This window comes from Panthera tigris, chromosome B3 (genome assembly GCF_018350195.1).
Source record: "Panthera tigris isolate Pti1 chromosome B3, P.tigris_Pti1_mat1.1, whole genome shotgun sequence".
Classification (NCBI taxonomy): domain Eukaryota; kingdom Metazoa; phylum Chordata; class Mammalia; order Carnivora; family Felidae; genus Panthera; species Panthera tigris.
This window is the reverse complement of record NC_056665.1, coordinates 52,162,161-52,186,375: the sequence shown is the minus strand read 5'-3', so window position 1 is coordinate 52,186,375 and position 24,215 is coordinate 52,162,161. Positions and strand designations below refer to the sequence as shown.

The 24,215-nt window shown below is 39.2% G+C and overlaps 1 protein-coding gene across 3 annotated transcripts in view; it reads right to left on the bottom strand.

The window, feature by feature from the left end:
* The window catches only part of LEO1 (LEO1 homolog, Paf1/RNA polymerase II complex component), a 39,061-nt gene that overhangs the window by 7,224 nt on the left and 7,622 nt on the right, over positions 1-24,215 (bottom strand). For all 3 annotated transcript variants that reach the window (XM_007081855.3, XM_042988837.1, XM_042988838.1), the window contains exons 2-11: positions 22,196-22,951; positions 19,794-19,898; positions 16,877-16,971; positions 15,506-15,651; positions 14,393-14,477; positions 7,781-7,875; positions 7,086-7,220; positions 5,833-5,968; positions 3,210-3,396; positions 1,231-1,328 (exon numbers count right to left, since the gene is read on the bottom strand). In XM_007081855.3, the coding sequence (XP_007081917.1) occupies positions 1,231-1,328; positions 3,210-3,396; positions 5,833-5,968; positions 7,086-7,220; positions 7,781-7,875; positions 14,393-14,477; positions 15,506-15,651; positions 16,877-16,971; positions 19,794-19,898; positions 22,196-22,951 (1,838 nt within the window). The remainder of the gene's footprint in view (positions 1-1,230; positions 1,329-3,209; positions 3,397-5,832; positions 5,969-7,085; positions 7,221-7,780; positions 7,876-14,392; positions 14,478-15,505; positions 15,652-16,876; positions 16,972-19,793; positions 19,899-22,195; positions 22,952-24,215) is intronic.

The following is a 24,215-nucleotide window of genomic DNA, read 5'->3' as shown; positions in this document are numbered from 1 at the left end:
GAATAGACACTTCTTCAAAGATGATAGCCAGATGGCCAACCAACACATGAAAAAATGCTCAACATCACTCATCATCAGGGAAATACAAACCAAAACCACAATGAGATACCACCTCACACCTGTCTGAATGGCTAACATTAACAACTCAGGCAACAACAGATGTTGGCGAGGATGCAGAGAAAGAAGATCTCTTTTGCATTGTTGGTGGGAATGCAAACTGGTGCAGCCACTCTGGAAAACAGTATGGAGGTTCCTCAAAAAATTAAAAATAGAACTACTCTATGACCCAACAACTGCACTACTAGGTATTTATCCAAGGGATACAGGTGTGCTGTTTCGAAGGGACACATGCACCCCCATGTCTATAGCAGCACTATCAACAATAGCCAAAGTATGGAAAGAGCCCAAATGCCCATTGATGGATGAATGGATAAAGAAGATGTGGTATATATATACAATGGAGTATTACTCGGCAATCACGAAGAATGAAATCTTGCTATCTGCAGCTACATGGATGGAACTAGAAGATATTATGCTAAGTGAAATTAGAGAAAAACAAATATCATATGACTTCACTCATATGAGGACTTTAAGATACAAAACAGATGAACATAAGGAAAGGGAAGCAAAAATAATATAAAAACAGGGAAGGGACAAAACATGAGACTCTTAAATATGGAGAACAAACAGAGGGTTACTGGAGGGGTTGTGGGAGGGGGGATGGGCTAAATGGGTAAGAGGAATTAAGGAATCTACTCCTGAAATCATTGTTGCACTATATGCTAACTAACTTGGATGTAAATTAAAAAATTAAAATTTTTAAAAATGTATTGAAAATAGACAAAAGAAAGAAGAGATAAATAAACCTTCTGATCTACCCACACTGAATGATATCTAGTTTCTAGTCAAGCCTTGCCATCTCAGGGCCCCGCACACTTTCTCACAGGCCTTTTCATCCACCTAAAATGCCCGCCTGGCTAATGTGCCCCACAAGCTAACACTTTCTTCAACATCAACGAGGGGTCTTCCTCTCTGAGCAACCTTCCAACACGCACCTGATCACAGGGCTCAGACCCTCTGGGTCACTCCTGGTCCTGTCACTACATTTATTTCTCAGTGAAGTGTACAGACACATCTGTCTGTGTTTCTGGGCTGTGAGTTCTTCTTCATTCCAGTAGTGGACTCAAGCATACAGGGTAACGCCCTACAATTGAACAAATTTGGTTTTACCTCATCACTGGTCAGTTTTTTTGCTTTGAGTAATCTTTGAGCCTTGTCTTCTTCTGATCCCTCATCACTGTCTGATGAATAGATTCTGGCTCGTTCCTCTGAAAGCAAAGGAATGATTTGTGAGTGATTTTCAGACAGTGATTTGTTCATTTCTGAATTCTTCTGATGAATATCTTTCATTCCTTGTGTATATTTTTGCAAGAAACAAATCATTAAAATTTTTTGGATTTAAAAATAAATGTAAGATTTAATATGTTGAAATGAAGCACTTACCCTCTCATAATACAAGAATGGCCACTATTAAATATTAAAAAAGCTGTGTGTGGGGCGCCTGGGTGGCTCGGTCGGTTGAGCGTCTGACTTCGGCTCAGGTCATGATCTCACGGTCCGTGAGTTCAAGCCCCGCGTCGGGCTCTGTGCTGACTGCTCAGAGCCTGGAGCCTGTTTCAGATTCTGTGTCTCCCTCTCTCTCTGCCCCTCCCCTGTTCACGCTCTGTCTCTCTCTGTCTCAAAAATAAACGTTAAAAAAAAATTTAAAAAAAAAATAAAAAAATAAAAAAAATAAAAAAGCTGTGTGCAAGGTCACTAAAGACACAAACACTATTATTCTTCCAGAATAACCTATGGACGCCTGAGTCATTCTTTCCTGGGAGATAACTAAAAATTCCAAAATAAGCTTTGAAAATCAAATCAAGGGATGGACTCCCGGTCCTGAGAAGACCATTTGTTGCCAGATGGCCGTTTCAAAGGGAGATGGAGAGGAGTAACAGTCTGTGCTAATGCCCCAGCCCAGGTGAACCTCAGGATGGAATCAAGAACAGCTGACTTTAGACCAACCCCCTTGTCTGAGAACCCAGAGCCTGAACGGAACTGAATGCTAATGAACTTGTCAGGTAGGTTTTCAATCTCTTGTGAACCGAAAGCATCCTCGATTTTTTTGTTTTTATTTAGTATTCATGTGGTTTATTTCTGTAACTAATCTTTTTTTGTGGGAAATTAGCACTAACAAAAAAATCGCCTCTGTACTGTAGTCCCAAAATAATAGGTAGGAAAGAAGGATGAAATAGCTCACCAGAACAAATGCAGTCACTGCAAGGAAAGGAAAAAGGTGTTTTATAGGATGACAGAGGGGAAATTTTAGTGCTCTTAAAATCTGTCACTCAATAAGGACAAAACTAGGATGCATGGTCACCCACGGTGTATCTTACATTGTACAGTGGTTCCCAAAGCTCTCTCAGGCTGACCTAGGGGGGATTAGGGTCTCATTTTACAGAAAGGGAACACGATATTCAGAGATATGAAGTCATTTGCCTAAAGCTGACGACTAGTAAGAATAACAACAATGGTTTTAGGTTTCATTTCTTTAGTACTTGAATGTGCCAGGTGCTGGGCAAAGTACTGTATATGTATTACATCATTCAATTCTCAAAGCCTCCTATTGTAAATACTATTATTAATAGGTTGGCTTTTTCCTAATGAGGTTAATAGAAGGTAGGTATTGTAACTTTTGAGAAGTCATCAATCCAACAGAAGAGTGGCAGAAGCGAGACTAGAGCCGGCTCAGGTCGGGAACCCAGGACAAGTCTTCTACCTTGGGTTCAGTCTGCTTTCCAGCAGCTTGCCTTGCCGCGGGCTGTGGGGAAATCCCTGGATGCAGTACTGGGACTGAGACAGATGCCTCAGAAGTCAGATGAGCCTGGTTCAAGAACCGTCCACTTACTAACTATGCATCTTTGGGCAAGTTACTCGACCTCTCAAGGTTTCTGTTCCTTCAGTAAGAATGAGGCAGCAGTTCCCACTCCTTCAGGTTCACCTGGAAGAATTCTGCAATGTCTAGTTCAGTAACTCTTGAAATGTATCACTCATTCCACGGATTCCTTAAAGATGAAATGTCCAGTGACTGGGCATTCAGAGTAGGCCAAATGCAAAGATAAGTTCCTGAACCCTGAAACTATGAAATTTAACTTCTGCACACTCACCTCGAATGCCCCCTTTATATCGGTTTTTAATGGCAGCCAAGCTGATGGACTCCTCGCCTTCCTCCTCCTCGTCATATCGATCAGGTTCTAGGTAACTAGCACTCAGTCCCCGCTGGTGCTGCTTCTCTCTCATTCGGCGCTGCTGAGACTCCCTACGAATAGAAGCCCTCAAACGTTCTTCTTCTTTCTGTAAAGAAGCAAATAAAATAGTGAACTTTGAAAAATGAACTAGTTTACTGCCCACCTGAAACTACTTTTACTCTAAAGAATATGTGAATGCCCAGCCCAGGATAACACCTAGTTGTCTCCATTCTACACCTGTTACCACACAGCGATCACTCCCTTTAGTTCTAAGGCGTGAAGGTAACACAGGGTGAAGAGGCTGAGGGCTCTCTCGCACCAGCGGCCGATCAGAACTGGCACAGGCACGGCCCTGGGAGCTGCAGCGTCCCCTTGTGCTGCCCGTCAGTCAGAGTCTGGAGAGCAGCAACCAGCCTGAAGAACCTCATCCTTGCCCAGTGGACGCCTGAGGGCGGCCGTTTCTGTTAATCCCTGAGACAGACAACCCAACTTGCTCAGGCTCCATCAAAGTACAACGGTGCTCAGATATTCCTGTCAGGGCCCCTCACCCCAGAGAGCTCCCCGTCGCTCCTGATGACAGGATGGGGAGGTGCTGGCAGGGGAGGGTCCCTGAGCCCCAAAGTAGAACTTTCACACCCTTCACACCCTTCTCTGCCTGGCGATCCACACACTGGTGTTCACAAGACAGAGACACAATATGAGAGATTATGGCATTTCTTTGAATTTCTAATTTAATTGCTCTATGTTACTGCATACAACTATACGTTGGTAAACATTCTATGCAGCAAATTTTTCATTAAGGTTGTACTATTGTATTCAGTATAACAGCGACTAAGAACCAACCAGTTCATTCCTTGTGCATTTTCATGGAAACTGGGGAAGTGGAAGACGGTTGGGGGGGGGATCTTGTAAGGTAATCCAGAGGGCTCTTCCAATCATGCTGAGACTAGAGTCTGAAGGTTCCTCCAGCTGCGTTGGCTTGAGCAGAAAAGGTGGGGTAGTGGAGCAAGAAGTCAGGCCCCAAAGCCAGTGTACCTACACCCCATTAGGTTAGGCACTGCTATGAATCTGGTTTAGTTAACCAGCCTCCTTGAACAAAATATAAGGGGCCCAGGGCCAGATCATCAGCAGAGTCTGACAGGAGTCTGATAATGAGATCGGTAAGAAAGGCCCTGAGGCAACCAGAGTGTCTTAGCCTCACTGTGCCCTGGTGCACCAAGGAACAAAACCACACGAAGCAGGAAGGGCAATGGGAGAGATCTAGCAGATATCAGAGAAGATAGAGAGGAGAAAGCATGAAACTATACTGCTGCATTCGGCTTCTTAAAGCAAGTGCTGCACAAAAGGCCACAGGGGTTGATACAAGCATTATACTCCCATCATTTACAAACAATGCCCCAGAATTGACTTTGTAGCTAATTGGATTTGAAAACCTAGTAGGTAGAACATTATAAACGGACCTTAAAAACCACCAGCTATTCTGCTTGATTCTCCTTGAGGCATATTCCCACTTAAACTTCTGGTCTATTATTATTCTATTTTAGACTACATCTCTGGCATTTCCACTAACTTTTGACATCGATTCACTAAATAATCTTTGAAATTATATGCAAAAGTTCAGATCCTTTCAGTGATCAGTTTGTTACTAAACCCTGAGGACCTGGTCAGAGAAAACCCAAACCCTCGTGTCTGTTTTATGACCATCACCACATCACTCTTGTTTGCCAAATGCTTAGGAAAGTGATCCAGCTTCCTGTTCATGTCAGCTGGAAAGAAAAAAAAGGTACTCAAAGAAGAGATGAGAAACAAAGTTTTGGGAAATACTATTCTTAATATATAGCTATACCTCATTTTATTGCACTTTGAAGGTTTACGGCAACCCTGTGCTGAGCAAGTCTATAGGCATAATTTTTCTTACGGCATTTATTTGCTCACCTTGTGTTTCTGTGTCACATTTTGGTAATTCTTGCAATATTTCAAACTTTTTCATTATTATATTTGTTATGGTGATCTCTGATGAGTGGTTATGACTTGCTAAAAAGTTTAGATGATGGTTTGCATATTTTAGCAAAAAATATGTTTAAGTTAAGGTATCTACATATTTTTGGAGGTATAATGCTATTGCACATTTAATAGACTACAGTATGATATAAAAAGATTTCAAAAAGGTGGGGGCGACTGGGTGACTCAGTTAAGCATCCGACTTCAGCTCAGGTCATGATCTCACAGTTCGTGAGTTCAAGCCCCGCATCAGGCTCTGTGCTGTCAGCTCAGAGACTGGAGCCTGCTTTGGATTCTGTGTCTCCCTCTATCTCTGCCCCTCCCCTGCTCATGCTCTGTCTCTGTCTCTCTCTCAAAAATAAACATGAAAAAATTGTTTTTAAATAGACTACAATATGATGTAAACATAATTTTTACATGCACTAGGAAACAAAAAAAACGATTTGATTTGCTTTATTGCAGAGGTCTGGAACCAAACCCTCAATCTCTCTGAGGTATGCCTGTACCCAAAATCCCAGGATAGAGCTTAGCAAAAAAGTACCTTAATCATTTCAGTGCGCTGGCACTCAGGATCACGACCAGCCATTGGCAAGATTCTAATCTTCTGTGTCTTTGAACATCTATCCGCAAGTGACAGGGTCATCTTCCTATGTGTGGCGCTGTCTGTAGAGTGAGGTCTGCAAGAAATGAACAAAAATGCCTGTTTACCAAATACATCTGTGAGCCAGTCACATCAACATCACAAAAACAACAGACCAGAGACCATTCTTATCCTCTAGGGAAAAATAGGCAGGGACACTAAACTGCACATGCCAGGTGAGAGGATTCCAAAATTTCTCCATTCTGTGGCTCACTGAAACATTCTTATCTCAAAAGAAAGTAAGAAACAAAAGCTGGAGTAAAAAAGCCTTGACACGGCATTATCACCCTCCAGAATCCGTAAATACAAAAACTCAAGGAGATCTGCTGAGCACAGTGTTTTGTGTTTTACAAGTTATATGATTTCACTGTCACAGCTACTCTATGAAAATGATTTTATGTATTAGGAAATTGAGGCAGAGAAGTTGAGAAATTGCACAAGGTTGCATATGCGGAAATGGAACTGAAATATAGGTCTGATTCTGAAGACTAGACTTTTGACAATTGCAGTTTTCAAAAAGCTAAGTCACAATCAAGATTATTGTGTCCTCTCTAAAGATAAACATTACCCAAGGAGGATGACTTGCTTAGAATCAAGAAAAGAAAAATGCGAACATTTCACCGTAGTGCCTACACAGTCTAAAGAAGGGGAATGCTCTCACCAGCTGACCTGAGTACTCTGGGCTGCATGGGGGACATACCCCCAGAGTGGTCTGGACACAGCAGACTAAAGAACAGGACCCCAGCCTTGACGCCCAACTCGTTGCCTTTCCTCTGACCACATGCACACTACCAACCTCCAGTTATCAGTTAGTCTTCCAGATCAATTTTATTGGGGGGGAAAGAAAAAAAAAAAGACACTGACCAGCAAGTATTCTAGACCCCCTGGAAGCTATAGTAACCACTGGAATAAATTAACATTCTGATTTACATAAGAGTCTCCTGTAAGTTCGATTAGCATGACTTGGTTCCCTGTGAAAGAGCAACTTTTAGTGTACCTGACAAAATAGCGTTTGAATCTTCAGAGCTGAGACCCAGACCTTGGTCTATGGTGAACTATACAGAAGGTTATATTCAATCAGGAGTCAAGTAATTTGGACAATATCTATATTCACTGCTTTTACTGTAATAAATATTGTAGTTGATAATAGTTACCTGAATGTGAGTTTGGTTTTAAAAACAGCTTGTCCCTGTAGACCAGTACCTTGTCTTATAAAAAGATGGTTGTGATCTCCCTGCAGTGGAGCTTTGTAAACATCAAACACTTCGTTGCCTAAATGCAGAGACATGCTGAAAAGAAGAAACACTTCATATATTAAAGTCATAAAGCTTTCATTCTACGATTTTATTTTACTTAAAATGTGATACAACTGCTACTTTCAGAAGGAAAGAGTAAAGAAGCCAGGATGATGTGAAAAACAACCTACAAAGAAGCAAAACATGTTGTTTTCATGTTTACCGACGAAGTACGTTCCGAAGGAAAACATACTATGACTTTTATTCAGCCTTTAAACATACTATGACATTTACTCAGCCTCTACTACTTTCCCAGTGGAAGGTAGCTTTTCTGACACATCATCTTATTCTGAGCAGCATGCAATGGGGAGGGGAGCTGGTCTAACATTTCCAAACAACCATACTATAGCCAGCAAGGACGATCACATCTTTGGCCTACTTTTAATGTGTTTCACCAGCCCCCTCGACCTTCAACTACCTATTTATTTCCTCAGGATTTCTGTGCAATGCCAAGGCTTAGCAATGGAAATTCTTTAATACGAGGTACCCAAAAAATAAAGTTTTATTCTAAAGTTTGATCCCTCCTTGTCGCATTCTAGGTGTTTCGGACTCACCTTCCATCTGACCACTTGACTATCCGAGCATTGCTTTCTTTAATTTCATTTCCTTCCTCATCCCGGCGTGTCCTCCATCTTATCGTATTTTCTACCTGTTTTAAAATACAAGTGCCTTAGAGTACTGTACTTTCTGCTTCCTTTCTCCTCAAGAGACATAGAATTGTAGAATAAGCATACACACGTAGTGACAGAAAAACAGACAACATTGAAACCCTTTTGTTTTAATCACCTAGAGATGCTGGAAACGTTATCAACAGGAGAAACAATTAGCTTAAGTGAATTTCTCAACTCCTAGAGCTGGAATCACAAAGGGGACTGAATGCCAGAGCATTTGAGCTAATGCTAAGTCTGTCATAACCCTGGATGTGTTAAGATACAATAAGAGCTATCGGGACAAGAGATAAAGACTTGAGGCCACAGAAGGTAGCAATTTAGACCTGAAGCTCCCTCTATAAAGCAGGTTCTTTCACACAGCTAAAAAACCAAATAAATATGGGACCAAAAACCTAGGGAAATAGAGAAGCTCCCTAAATATGGGTAAGGAAAAAGCAGCACCCTGGAAAGATTAAAACCCTAGTTTTTGAGCAGGTTTAGAGTCTAACATTATCTTAATTGCATGTAGGGGAAATGGCAGGCAGATGTGGAAAATATTCAAGAGCTTCCTAAAATGAAAACCACTGCTACTGAAATTAAACTCAATGGGACTACCAGGAAATCATAGCACATTAAATGCATGTAGTTTATCACTGCTGCATCCTGGAAAGCCACTGAAATGAGAGTGAAAAAATTTAAAAACATATACTCACAAAGATAAAGAGAATATGAATCAAGATGGCCACAAAAAGAAGTCAGTATTTTGAAAACTGATCTAAGCCCATGCTTCCCTATGCCTATTCCCTCACCATCAACCTGAAAAGCAGCTGCTTCCATTCCCACTTAGACTTTCTGGATGTCCACTGTTAGCTGTGACTGTCTTTGCAACACGGTCCTAATGGTTCCCTTCCAGTTTTTCCACTTTCCTTTTTATTCTTCTCTATATAAACAACTATGGGGGATGCCTGGCTGGCTCAATCGGAAGAGCAAGCGACCCTTGATCTTGGGGCCATGAGTTCGAGCCCCAGGTTGGTGTAGAGATTACTAAAAAAATAAACCTGGGGCGCCTGGGTGGCTCAATCGGTTGGGCGTCTGACTTCGGCTCAGGTTATGATCTTGCAGCTTGTGAGTTTGAGCCCTGCATCAGGCTCTATGGGATAGCCCAGAGCCCAGATCCTGCTTCTAATTGTGTTTCCCTCTCTCTCTGCCCCTCCCCGACTCATGCTCTCTCTCTCCTTCAAAAATAAATAAACATTAAAAAATAAATAAACTTAAAACAACTACCAAGCAGGCTGATGAAAGAACTCAATATTCATGAATGAAATACAATGACATATCTGAGATTGTTTAAAAGTCTGGGTAAGGTTGGGTAAGGAATACAGATGAAACAAAATTGTCCAACCACTGAGTGATGGTTACATCAGAGTTCATTATACAGTTCTCATTATATTTATAATGTGTTTAAAATTTTCCTTAATAAAGACATAAAAACAAAACAATCTATCCCTATTCCTACCCTCCCTCTCAAACAAAAAAACATACACACATATATGGGCCATTATTAACTGAGAAGCCATTGTGAAAAATGTTTTCTATTATACAAGGTGATTCAAATTAGAATGAAGCTATGATAGAATACACTGCTAGGTCCCACCCTATCAGGATGAAAAACACAGTAAAATACCTTTAAAGATGGATGACCTCATAGAAATATATAAACCATACCTGGTTCCTTACTCTTTATTTTAAGGTTATTTTTTTTTAGTAATCTCTATACCCAACACGGGGCTCAAAGCCACAACCCCAAAATCAAGAGTCACACACTCTTCCGAGTAAGCCAGTCAGACACCCCACCCCAATTCCTGTTCTTTGAAGAATTACACCACCAACCAACTCTTTAAAAATGTTCAGGCTAGTCTCCAGAACATCACTCAAGAAACAAAGGGTCCAACTTTCTTAAACCATGCACAAAAATAAATTCAAAATGAATGAAACACCTAAACGTGAGACAGGAAACCATAGAAATCCTAGAGGAGAACAAAGGCAACAACCTCTTTGATCTCAGCTGTAGCAACTTCTTATTAAGACAGTCACTGGAGGCAAGGGAAACAAAAGCAAAAATGAACTATTGGAACTTCATCAAGATAAAAAGCTTCTGCACAGCAAAGGAAGCAGTCAACAAAACTAAAAAAGCACCCATGGAATGGGAAAAGATATCTGCAAATGATGTATCAAATAAAGGGTTAGTATCCAAAATCTATAAAGAACTTATCAAACACCCAAGAAACAAATAACCCAGTGAAGAAATGGTCAGAAGACATGAATAGACATTTTTCCAAAAACGACATCCAGATGGCTAACAGACACACGAAAAGATGTTCAACATCACTCATCATGAGGGAAATACAAATCAAAACCACAATGAGATACCACCTCACATCTGTAAGAATGGCTAAAATTAACAACACAAGAAACAACAGGTGTTGGCAAGGATGTGGAGAACAGGGAACCCTTTTGCACTGTTGGTAGGAATTCAAACTGGTATTGCCACTCTGGAGAACAGTATGGAGGCTCCTCAAAAAATTAAAAATAGGGGCATCTGGGTGGCTCAGTTGGTTAAGCATCTGACTTTGGCTCAGGTCATGATCTCACAGTTCCTGAGTTCAAGCCCCTTCCTGGGCTTTCTGCTGTCAGCATGGAGCCCACTTTGGATCCTCTGTCTCCCTCTCTCTGCCCATCCCCCACTCACACATGCTCTATCTCTCAAAAATAAACAGAAAAAAAAATTTTTTTAAAGTTAACAATAGAAGCACGCTATGATCCAGCAATTTGCACTACTAGGTATTTACCCAAAAGATACAAAATTACAGAGTCAAAGGGATACATGCATCCTGATCTTTTTAGCAGCATTATCTGATCTTTATAGCAGCATTATCAACAATAGCCAAACTATGGAAAGAGTCCAAATGTCCATCAACTGATGAATAAAGATGTGGCATATATATACACATATACATATATATATATATATATATGTATATGTGTATATATATCTACAATGGAATATACTCAGCCATCAAAAAGAATGAAATACTGGCACTTGCAATGATGTGGATGAAGTTAGAGCGTATTATGCTAAGTGAAGTCAGACAAAGACAAATACCATATTTCTCTGACATATGAAATTTAATAAACAAAAAAGAGGAAAGAGGAAAGAGGAAAGAGGAAAGAGGAAAGAGAGAGAGGGGAAAAAACACAAAAGATTCTTTTTTTTTTTCTGGGTTTCATGACCTCTTTATTTCAACAGCAGTCAAAATAGGTAAGAGACTTTTAAAAAGAGAACAAAATAATCACCAAAACTAAAAGGTAACCGACAGAATGGGAGAAGATATTTGCAAATCACATATCAGATAAAGGTTTAGTATTCAAAATCTATAAAGAACTTGTCAAACTCAACACCCAAAAAACAAATTAATCCAGGGAAGAAATGGGCAAAAGACATGAACAGACACTTCTCCAAAGATGACAGCCAGACAGCCAACCGACACATGAAAAAATGCTCAACATCACTCATCATCAGGGAAACACAAATCAAAACCACAATGAGGTACCACCTCATACCTGTCAGAATGGGAAAAATTAACAACTCAGGAAACAACAAAGGTTGGCAAGGATGCAGAGAAAGGGGAACACTTTTGCACTGTTGGTGGGAATGCAAACTGGTGCAGCCACTCTGGAAAACAGTACGAGGATCCTCAAAAAATTTAAAATAGAACTACTTTACGACCCAGTAATTGCTCTACTAAGGATTTATCCAAAGGATAAAAAAAATGCTGATTTGAAGGGGCACATACACCCGAATGTTTACAGCAGCACAATGAACAACAACCAAATTATGGAAAGAGCCCAAATGGCCATAGACTGATGAATGGATACAGGAGATGTGGTGTACCCACACACGCGCGTGCGCACACACACACACACACACACACACACACACACACACACACACAAATGGAATATTACTTGGCAATCAAAAAGAATGAAATCTTCCCATTTGCAACATGGATGAAACTAGAGTGTATTATGCTAAGTGGAATAAGAGAGAGATAAATATCATATGATTTCTTTTAATATTTAGATATGAGTCTTACCCTTTTTTTTTTTTAATTTTTATTTTTTTTTGAGAGAGAGAGAGGGAGAGAGACAGAGCACGAGAGAGGGAGGGGCAGAGACAGAGGGAGACACAGAATCTGAAGCAGGCTCCAGACTCTGAGCTATCAGCACAGAGCCCAATGTGGGGTTTGAACCCACAAACCGCAAGATCATGACCTGAACTGAAGTCCGCCGCTTAACTGACTAAGCCACCCAGGTGCCCCAAATATGATATGACTTCACTCATATGTGGAATTTAAGAAACAAAACAGATGAACACAGGGGAAGGGAAGGAAAAATAAGATAAAAAGAGGGAGGGAGGCGAACTATAAGAGACTCTTAAATAGAACTAAGGGTTGCTGGAGGAGTACTGGGTGGGGGGACAGGCTAAATGGGTGATGGGCATTAACGAGGGCACTTGGCACTTGTTGATATGAGTACTGGGTATTATATGTAATGATCAATCACTATATTCTGTTCCTTAAATTATTATACTATATGCTAAATTGGATTTAAAGAGAATTTAAATAAATAAATAAGACAGCAAACAAACTGAGGGTTGATGGTGGGAGGGGAGTGACGGATGGGCTAGATGGATGATGGAGGGCACTTGTGATGAGCACTGGGTGTTATTTGTAAATGATGAATCACTGAATTCTACTCCTAAAACCAATATTGCACTATATGTTAACTAACTGAAATTTGAATAAATATTTGAAAAAATAATGTAGCAAAAAAGAAAGCATCCAGGGTTATTTTCCATCACACACCATTAAAAAATAGTTACACACCAACCTTTTGTACTCTAAGCCTCAAAGTTTTAGAGTAAAACACTCATTTATAATCTTTGATGCCTATACTGGAGTCTGACACTCTATGGCCTGAAAATAGATATATTGGTATTTGCTGTACCCTAATAGAAGGGGAAATGCAAAAAATCAATAAGGAGTTAATGACAAACTACCACATTAATTTATATAAATGATGAGAAATAATGAAAAGTGGTAAAATAATGTTAGAGGCACTAAAACAAGCATGAAAAATTCATAGTCCTAACCTTTTATCAATAGATACACAATCTCAAAGGAAAAATATTAACAGATGAGCTAATGGGGGAAGGGAAGAGGCAAGAAAAAGGACAGCAAAGTAAGTAAATAAATAACAGTCTAAAAACTATACCTATTAATTGTGCGACCTGGAGCAAGTTATTGGTGTCTATTTCCATTTTCTCATTTGATTGATATTTCCATTAAGAGGAAGGAATAAAAAAATAAAAAAAATAAAAAAAAAAGGACTGGTAAAATTTCACTGAAAAGCTCTGGAAGTCAATGCATTTTGGATAGAAATAACTTGTATAAGGTTCTTTAGATGCTTGTAGATTTATCACATTTGAAGAGATGGAATTATTGTAAAAATTCAGCCCCTGAATTTTAAGAATGCCGGACTGCCACTTACCATTCAAACAGCATATGCAATATCCACTGAAAAATGAGGTATTTACATAGGCAATCTTTTGGATTTATGAACTGAAAAAGGATAGCTCCAGTGACAGTACTGTAAGTTCAACTTTTTTTTTTTTTTTTAATTTTTTTTAATGTTTATTTTTATTTTTGAGAGAGACAGGGACAGAATGCGAATGGGTTAGGAGCAGAGAGAGAGGGAGACACAGAACCCGAAGCAGGCTCCAGGCTGTCAGCACAAGGGCCGACGTGGGGCTCGAACCCACGAGCTGTGAGATCATGACCTGAGCTGAAGTCGGACGCTCAACCGACTGAGCCACCCAGGCGCCCCAGTTCAACTGCTTCTAATTCTTTGGTACAATTCAACTTTAAAGGATCTGCTTAAACTACACCCTCCTTGATTAAAGATTAGAGGCCCTCCGTGGAGAGACAAAGTATATCAAAGAGAAACATTAATAGGAACGTAGCATAATAAAAATCTCTCCTAGTAGTCAAAAGGGTAACCAGAAGGTATTAGTAATAAATTCTTTTTGTATATGATTTATTTATCCATAGATCAAAGAGCCTGAAGGACATCCTCCTGCAGGAAGTTGCTAGAACTTAACCCACAGTACATATGGAGGTAGTCATTCTAACCACCAAACCACAATGCTACTTACTTTGAAGGAAGAAGCTAATTAATTTAAGCATCAAAAACATACAAGAGTGAAAACAATGATGGAAAAGTGCCACCTTTACAGAGAAAAAGCTATATATTTCCTTCCTAAAAATATTCTGAAAAGACAATTTGTTTATGAAAAGAAAAACATAAATTATTCTGAAAAGCTCAAGTCTCAAGTGAATATCCCCAGGTTTTACTTTAGAAAAGGAAAAACTAAATGAGTAAAACATGGAAAAGTACCTTTAATTTTAACCTGGTTCGACCTTCTTCGTCCAGCATTTCCTCATCTTCAAATTCATCTTCGTAATACTGAGGATCAAAAGGTCTATAAATTGTTTTTAAAATAAAGTTATTAATTATATTTTATAAGGAACATTACAGCTATCTAATAACATCTCTATTAACATACTCCATTATACTAAAAATCATAATATAATGAAAAATCATAATGGTCAAATAAATATCTTCATGTTCAATTTCAAGGAAGTATTCAAATTACTGCCCCTTCTTGAAATTTGGTGCTAATACATACTGCTTGAAAAGCAAGGCTAAATATTCAAAATATTCTTTACTTTTATATGTCTTCCAAAGAACAGGGCATACCTGCTCTAGCTTTCTACATCATTTTACTAGGGAAAAAAAAATGAACCAAGCTTATATGTTACTTAGTGAATAATATCCATCAACACTGTTTAACTGTCCCAAACCATTAGTTTTTCTACACCCACAATGGCAGCTAAAGTGGACACGTTTAGTATCTCTAGCACATTCCACCACTCCCAATTTCAGCTTTTTCAGGGCTGCACTAGTTGAAAAACACCCAAAGGCTTGCAATCTCTATTAATTCATAAGAACGTATCAACTGCTAAAAACAATTACAAACATTAAAAGTCTCCTTTAACATCAGTCCATACTTTTTCTATCACCAGATATGCTTACTTTTTCAGAGACACATGATTGATATTCCATTTTGTGATTAGCCAACTAATGTAAAATCAGAAGAATATCAACATTCCACATATTTCTATCCAACATCTAGGAACGCCTTTTTTCTTGCTTTCTTTTCTTTTTTTTTCTTTTTTTTTAAGAAACGCTTTTAGGGGTGCCTGGGTGGCTCAGTCGGTTGAGCATCCGACTTCAGCTCAGGTCACGATCTCACGGTCCGTGAGTTCGAGCCCCGCGTCGGGCTCTGGGCTGATGGCCCAGAGCCTGGGGCCTGCTTCCGATTCTGTGTCTCCCTCTCTCTCTGCCCCTCCCCCGTTCATGCTCTGTCTCTCTCTGTCTCAAAAATAAATAAACGTTAAAAAAAATTTTTTTTTTTAAAAAAGAAACACTTTTAACTGATCCCCTTACCTGGGCTCTACACTGAGAAAGTTGGGCAGTTTAACAAAATACAAGTCATTTCCTAAATCAGTGTTTACTTTGGGTATTTCTACTTCTATTCTGGTCTCAGGAATTGGCTCCTCCTCCTGTTGATCCTGAGGCAATCCATTTTCATCCTAGTAAAAGAAACAGAATTTTAGAGCTTGATAGAACCTTAGAAATGGTCCAGTCTAGCTCAACTTCCACACTTTAATGACTTAGGTAGACAAGAAGGATATTGGGACTCTGGAGCTAAAACAGCCCTCAGTCCCCATCCCTACCCATCCAGCCCCCACCAAAAACCACAAGGGAAACAAGATCAGTTCGGAAGCATCAATGTAGGAAAAGATGTCTTAAAAAAAAAAAACAAAAAAAACCCCTTTTGTGACAAATCTGTCTTCCACATATTCACCAACAAGAGTCACTCTTTCAATTAAAATGAGAGAAGATTATCAACAGTACACACTTCTTGGCATGAACAAGAAAGACATTTAAGTCAGTTTTTCCAGGGGTGCCTGGGTGGCTCAGTCGGTTAAGCGTCCGACTTCGGCTCAGGTTATGATCTCACGGTCTGTGAGTTTGAGCCCCGCGTCGGGCTCTGTGCTCAGAGCCTGGAGCCTGCTTCAGATTCTGTGTCTCCCTCTCTCTCTAACCCTCCCCTGTTCATGCTCTGTCTCTGTCTCAAAAATAAATAAACATTAAAAAAAATTTAAAAAAATAAATCAGTTTTTCCAGTCACAGATCGCTGCAGTCTCCTCTCTTACAGCATGGCACCAACCTCATGCCAGGCACTTACTTACTTTTTCTTTATATCCAGTTTCCCCCAGTGGTAACACTTTGTAAAAACTATATAGCAACCAGGAGATTGACCTTGATATAATCAATACAGAACATTTCCATCATTAGAAAGATTCATACCACCTTTTTATAGCTACATCCACTTTGTCCTTACCCTCATCCCTTCTAAATCTCAGGCAACCACTAAGCTCTTCTCCATTTCTGTAAGTTTGTCATTTCAAGAATACTATATAAGTGGAATCATAGAGTGCGTAACTTTTTGGGGTTGGCTTTTTCTCACACTGCATACCCTGGACTTTCATCCAAGTTCTTGTGTGTATCAATACTTCAACCTTTTCATTGCTGAATGGCATTCCCGCAGATGAATGTACCAGGGTGGTTACTCCTACTCCCCTTTATAAACATGTGTTCCCTACATAACTAAGAAAGTCATCTGTTCTTTGTACTTTTATATTGCAAAAGAGTTAGCAACTTCCTCTTCTTGGCATAAAAGAGATCCTTAATCTCTGAAACATTTACTTAGCCTTCAATAAGGGCACAGTTCACCCTGGCAATTTTACTTACAACAGGCTGTCCTGGAGTAGGTGGTTTATCTTCACCATCACTTCCTGAAGATATATCATCTGCACCTCCAAACAGATCCATGGTTCCACTGTTATCTGTAATATAGAGGAAAAATTCACAGTATTAATATACATTACAAAAGTTCTTCAAAGTTATCCCTTCCACATATTCCCAAGGTTTCTGGACCAGGCACCAGGAAACTACACAAACACAACTCTGAACCTGGCTCTCAAAGATGTGACCAGAGTACCTATGGAGGGGGAAGGGGGCAAATTCAGGGAAAGGCAAGGCTGTAGAGGAAACATTTATTTTCCCTTCATTTTCTGCAACCTGTTCTTCCGTTTTCCTTTATTCTCCAGGAGCCCAAATGTCCTCCTACAGTCTAGATACTCACATTTGGGGCTCAAGCTCTCAATACAGGCCTATTCTCTACACAGTCCCTCAAGTTTTAAAAATGCAGGCCCCTGTGTATCCAGGCCCCTCTCATCAGAGGCAGAACTTCAGCTAAGTTTGGTAAAACAACAACAATAATCTGTAATAAGCCAATAAACAAAAGGTAGAGGAGGGGGTGAAAGAAAGATAGGAGGGTGGTCAGAAAGTAGACTGCTTGAAACTGAGATTATAGAGCAGTTACAATCATTGGCAATGATATAGTCTACAATAAAACCATGAGAGAGAGCTACTGAGACAAAGGGGAGAAAAAAATCCCTGAAAAAAAGGAGAGGCAACACACTAGAATGGCCCCAATCCAGAACACTGACAACACTAAATGCTGGCAAAAATGTGGAGCAACAGGAACTCTCATTGTTCACAGGAATGCAAATGCGACAGCTACTTTAGAAGACAGCCTGGCAGTTTCTTAGAAAGCTAAACAAACTCTCACCATATGCTCTAACAATCATGCTCCTTGGTATTTACCCAAAGGAGTTGCAAACTTATGTCCATACTAAAACCTGCAAACAAATGTTTACAGCAGCTTTATTCATATTTGCCAAAACTTGGAAGTAACCAAGATGTCCTTCAGTAGGTGAATGGATAAACTGGTACATCCAAAGGAATATTACTCAGTCCTAAAAAAAAAAAAAGTAAGCGGTCAAGCCATAAAAGACATGGAGGAAATGCACATTACTAAGTAAAAGAAGCCAATCAGAAAAGGCTACGTTCTATATAACTCCAATTATATGACATTCTGGAAAAGGCAAAACTATGGAATCAATAAAAAGATCAGCAATTGCCAGACATTAGGTGCAAGGAGAGATGAATAGGTAGAACATGAGGGGTTTTAGGACAGTGAAACTAACTCCTCGATATGATACCATAATGATGGATACAGGTCACTCACATTTGTCCAAACACACAAAATGTACAACACCAAGAGTGAACTAGAGTGAACCGTAATATAAACTATGGGCTTTGGATAATGACGTATCAGTGTAGGTTCACCAATTGTAATACATGTACTGCTCTGGTGGGGGATGCTGATAATGAGGTAGATTATGCATGTGTGAGGGCAGGAGGTATGTGGGAAATCTCTGTATCTTCCCCCAATTCCAGAGTGAACCCTAAACTGCTCTAAAACACAAACAACTCTAAAAAAATAAAGCCATAATAATTAAAATTAAAAAAAAAAAAAAAAAAAAAGAGAGAGGCAAGGAAGGTCCAGGTTCTGCCAAGTTCATCTGTATGATAAAATCAAAATGAAAATACCACCCAACTCATGTCCCTTCTGATTCATTTTCTTCCTAGTTCTTAACACCATCTGACATACTGTATGTTTAATTTACTTCGTGTCATTATCAGTCTCCCTAACCTACCCTGACCCTACCAGAATGTTGATCATTGCTACATTCCCAGCACCCAGAACAGTACTAGTACACAGATTCTCAATAAACAACCGAGCTAAATAAAAGAATGAATATATCAAATTCTGATACCAACCCTCTAAGACAGCTAGCATCATCTCCCTTTTACAGATCAGAAAACTGAAGGGTAGTAAATAACTGATTTGACCAAACTTCATACAGCTGAAAAGTGGAGCCACAGAGATTCTAACTTGGATCATCTGATTCCAAAGTCCAGGCACATAACCACTAGCTACAGATCCAAAGATCTTTAAGTAAATCCCACAACTTCCTGTTCTGCCAGCTCTCTCCTTTTCTCTCTAGTTGACCCTCTATTTGCTTTACTTATAGTGTTACGTACAATAATTTATATAAGCTATTTAACATTAATGCCTAATTACCATTCAACACAATGGTTGTGTGTAATGAAACTATCAAATTTATGTTTGTGGAAACTTTTACACTAACATCTGTATTGTACAGCAATCTGCCATTTGAAACAGTCACCCATAGAGATGAACAGGCAGATCTTTTATCCTTTTAACAAACCTACCTTACCTAATCCTGGGTTTTTATGACTTCTTCATCTAACCCATAGCTTTAAAGAATCAAGTCCTTCTTGTGTTATTAACCTACTAAGGAATTAAGAACAAGTTGTCCTGAAACTATCAGTATTCAAACTAAAGAAATGACATTGCCACCTCAATCAAAGCCTCAGCCTCCTAACAACAGATTTATCTAACTATAAATGAAGAAGCAGAGGGGTGGGGCTGGCTCTATCAGTAGAGCATGCGATGCGTGATCTCAGGGTCATGTGTTCAAGCCCCACGCTAGGCATAGAGCTTAGGTTAAAAAAAAAAAGAAGAAAAAAGCAGCAACAGGTTCTTCTCCAACTGATTAAGCATAAATGATTTCTCATATCTGTACAACTTCCCTGTGTACACTAAGTGTATCCACACTCTTTTCCCATGGATCTTGCAGTCTGGGGTAAATGTCCAGAGTCAACAGTGCACTACAGTTAAATGAAGAAAGAGACAGAAATATATATATATATGTAAAAGAAGTTACTGGAATACCTTTTGGTACCTCAGTGTCACTATCTGCCTCTGAATCAGAGGCAATTGCATTCTTGCGTTTCATCCGTAAAACTTCATCTTCACTGTCACTGCCCCTTGCAGATTCTGTAAGGGTAGAATTAGAAGTTCTTCATAATCACAGTCATATCTTAACTTTGAATTCTGTGCTTTAAAAGCAACACTGGGGATAAACAAACTGTGGTGTACCCATACAATGGAAAACTACTCAGTAATAAATAAGAATGAACTACTGATACATGTGACAATTTAGATAAATCTCAAATGCATCATGCTAGGTTAAAGAAGTCTAAATTAAAGAAAAAAGGCTACATACTACATCTGATTCCATTTTACTAATGACATTCTCCCAAAGACAAAAGTGCAGTGAGAAAACAGATCAGTAATTGTCAGGGGACAGTGGTGGAGAAAGGATGTGACTACAAAAGGGACAGAATGAGGGAGTTTCTTAGGTTAACAGAACTGTTCTGCGTCCTGACTGTGGGATGGTTACACAAAGATATTTATGTGTTAACATTACTAGAACTGTACATACACATACAAACTGTAGTTAATTTAAAAATAAAATTAATTCAAGGAACATTATTTTCTATAAGCAGAAAAACCTGATAGAATGAAAAAAGTGGTACTGAAACTTATGACCAAATTTATATAGGACTCATTACAAAAAAAGAAAAACAGAGGTAAAAACATTGCAATCAATGGAAGAGACAAATACAGTTGAACATGGAGGTTAGGGACACTGGGATCCCCCCCCACCCCCCACACACACACACAACACACAGTCAAAAATCCACAAATAATGTCTGACTCCCCCAAAACAACTACTGACACTCTATTGTTGACTGGAAGCCTTCCTGACAACATAAACAGTTAACACATATTTGGTATGTTACTCTGTATTCTTACAACAAAGCTAGAAAAAAGAAAATATTAAGAAAATCATAAAATACATTTATAATAACGTACTATATTTAATGAAAAACTTGCATATAAGTAGACCCACAGAGTTCAAACCCATGTTGTTCAAGAGTCAACTGTATGTCACTATCTCTGGATGGTACAACTATTTCCCTAATTGTCAACTTCAAGAAAACCACGTCGATCTAGGTTAAGAGTTAAGCAGAATAACCAGCTATAAGATTCCCCACCATAACCCTAGCCTTAGGTTAGTCTGCTATTATTGGGGAAGTAATGCATGAACTTTAATGATTCTGCTACCAGTACAAATAACTCTACCCAAAACTAGTTATTGAATACTTATTGCAGTCCTGTAGTCTAGATAGACCTTTATCTATCTCTCGAAATTCTTTGGCCTCCTCCTAAATAATGCCAAAATGTGGTCTTGAATGCCATCCTGTGAATATGTATTAGAGGATTAAAGGCCCTCTCCCCCATATCTAAGCTAAGATGACAGGATCAATATGTGAGTATAATCAATCACCTATGGAAATGAAACAATCTAGGTATTACTTAAGAATTCTAACCTAACCAAGGTGACTTTTACAATGCAAAGAAACAAGATCTCCAAATTTCAATATTCTATATGAAGAATGTGTTAACTTGAGAAGAACAGTGTACATAACTATTATAGAAGGGAGTCAGTAGCCAAAGTTAGGCTATGTGTTTCCTGCAGCTTTAAGAAATAAGTATTCTAACCCAAGCACATCTCTCTAGAGGATGCATGTGTCAAGCTACTATAGCTCACTGAGATCATCCAGCCACGTTTTCATCTTCTGGATGTTATACTCCCCAGGCAACCTCCTGATATTACCATTTGGTATCCAATGTCGATTTTCCCCAACAGCAAGTATACAATGACAAGAGAGAAATAACTGATCCTCTCAAAATCAATAATTTTGCAATTCAATGTTTATAAATTAGTTTCTTATACTATCAGTATAAGTGACTAGTTTGAATGAACTCCTTGGAGCCTAATTACCTCTGGATGATCAAATTTTGGATCTCAAAAACCTTGAGCTGGAGTATGAGATTTACAAGTCAGTACAACTACCCTATGGAGATTTTCAATGGCATTGCTTTTTTTTCCCCAGGCAAATCTATTCTCACCTGAGGCATGCTTCTCAGTCAGTTACCCACAGAAATGGAACCAACTCCATTCATTACCTAGCTACTAAAGCACCATATATCTTTCCTGAAGACTGTCCTCTTTTTTTCTTGATCTATCATCAATTAACAAATGATGGTAGATAAAAATAAATGGATTATTAGGGGAAAAAATTTAAAGCAAAACGTACACTTAGAAAGGGCTGAAATGGAGGAACAGAAGAGAAAAACAGGTACTAAAGGTGGGCATGGATAGTGTACCACTGCTGTATATGGACGCTTCTACTAAACCATTTTGGTTCTCATAAATGCATTACCTGATTTCTGGTCCTGTTCCTCTTCATCATCTGAATGCCTGTGTTCTTCATCTGAGGCCTGTGGCCTTTCATCATCAGAATTTTGCATTTTCTCCTCATCAGACATCTGTGGCCGTTCTTCATCATCAGAATTCTGTTTCTCGTCATCATTATCAGAAGCTGCTGGCCGTTCATCATCAGAATTAGCCTTCTCCTCTTCTGACAGTTGTCTCTCATCATCTGAAAGCTGAGGCCTGTCCTCATCATCTGTGTTTTGCATTTTCTCATCATCATCAGAATTCTGCAGCTTATCTTCATCAGATCCTTGTGCCCTCTCTTCATCATCGGAATTTTGTATCTTTTCTTCATCATCTGACTGGTCGCTTTTATCTTCTCTGTCCCATTTTTCATCATCTGAATGTGCTTTTTCAGAACCTTCTGCTTCTGAATGATGGCTCCCTCCATCTGATCTATGACCTTCATCTTCATCATCATTATGAGCTTCTGATCCACTGTGCTGATCTACATCTGAGGGGTCATTGTCTTCATGGTCAGAACGCTCAGAAGCTTCTGACCTATTGTCTGATCTTTCAGAGTGATTATCACTCCCACTGTGATGTGAAGCTCCCTCATCCTCACTGTCATCTCCAAACAGTTCCTTATTACTTGGCTTTCCTGAATCACCTCTTTCATCTTGCTCACTTTCACTTCCAGAGGCATTACTGCCAGAAGCAACATTCTCTTGATCAGAATCCGAGTCTGATCCAGAATCCGAATCTATGAGATCATATAAACACAGAATGATGTCAGTGAAAAAGGCAAGGTAAAGAGCACCAAAAGTCAATCCCAACATAAAAGGAATGAGAAAACATGTCAAAAACCATCAGAATCAATTTTCTCTCTACTCAGGAAACTAACCAAAAGCTGCAGCAACCAGGGGAATGCTTAACAAAAAAAACCAGGTGAACTCCAATAAAACTTTGTGATGTTTTAATTTATCCTGTTCCTCCACTCCAACCCCAACTCCCCAGCTCAATAATGCCTTAAAAACAGCCCAAATTTCTGGTACATGGACCACTACTAGAGGGAGCAGAAGGGACCTCATTCACAAAGAATCATGGTTGTTAGTTTTGATCTGCCTGGTGGATCACTGGACTGGCTCAAAGGGCTGACTTTATCTCACTTAGAAGTCTCTCAAAGGCAGCTACCTAGGAATGTTTACCAAAAACATTTACAGGCAAATGTATTAGTTGCCACTGCCTGGGATAATGGATAGTAGTTGTGGCAAGTAATTAACTAAGAAGCTTTGGGGCAAGTAATTAAGAGGAAAGGCTGGAGAATTACATCATTCAGAGAGTAAGGGCTTTTACAAGCTCTCACATATTCCTAGAGATCTGGAAGGCCACATACTTGCCCAGGGTTGTGCACATGCCCAGGAAAGAACTTAGAGGGTACTAAGCTCTCACTTCCAGTTGACCTTCAGGTTCTGTGCTTAAAGCAAAAGATGAAGGCAAAAACAGGTTGTAAACTGCCGGGTTGAGAGTTGAAAGCCTGCCCAACACAGAGACCCAACTGCAAAGACTGGGAGGTTTTTTTTTGTTTTGTCTTATTTTGTTTTTTTGTTGTTGTTGTTGTTTTGTTTTTGGTTCTAGGCATTTAAGGATATCTCTGTCTAATCACAAGCTGACCACTATGTTAAAGGGCAGAGATTTTAGTGGCCACACACAACAAAGATTGTGGGCTTTACTAGACTAGTTCAAAAGAATCACTAAACAATAACTACTGCAACAAACAGCAACAACAAATCCTGAGGAAGGGAGAGAATTTGATTTCCTGAGTTACCACATTATAATACTCAAAATGACAAGTTATCAACAAAAAAACTATAAAGAAATACAAAGAACCAAGGAAGTATGACCCATATGTATGAAAAAAGGCTAGAAACTATCCCAGAAGAAGCCCAGACAATGAAAATGATGTTTTACCAAATAGAAAATATCAATAAAAAGATTTTTTTTTAAAACATATTATTTAAAAAGAG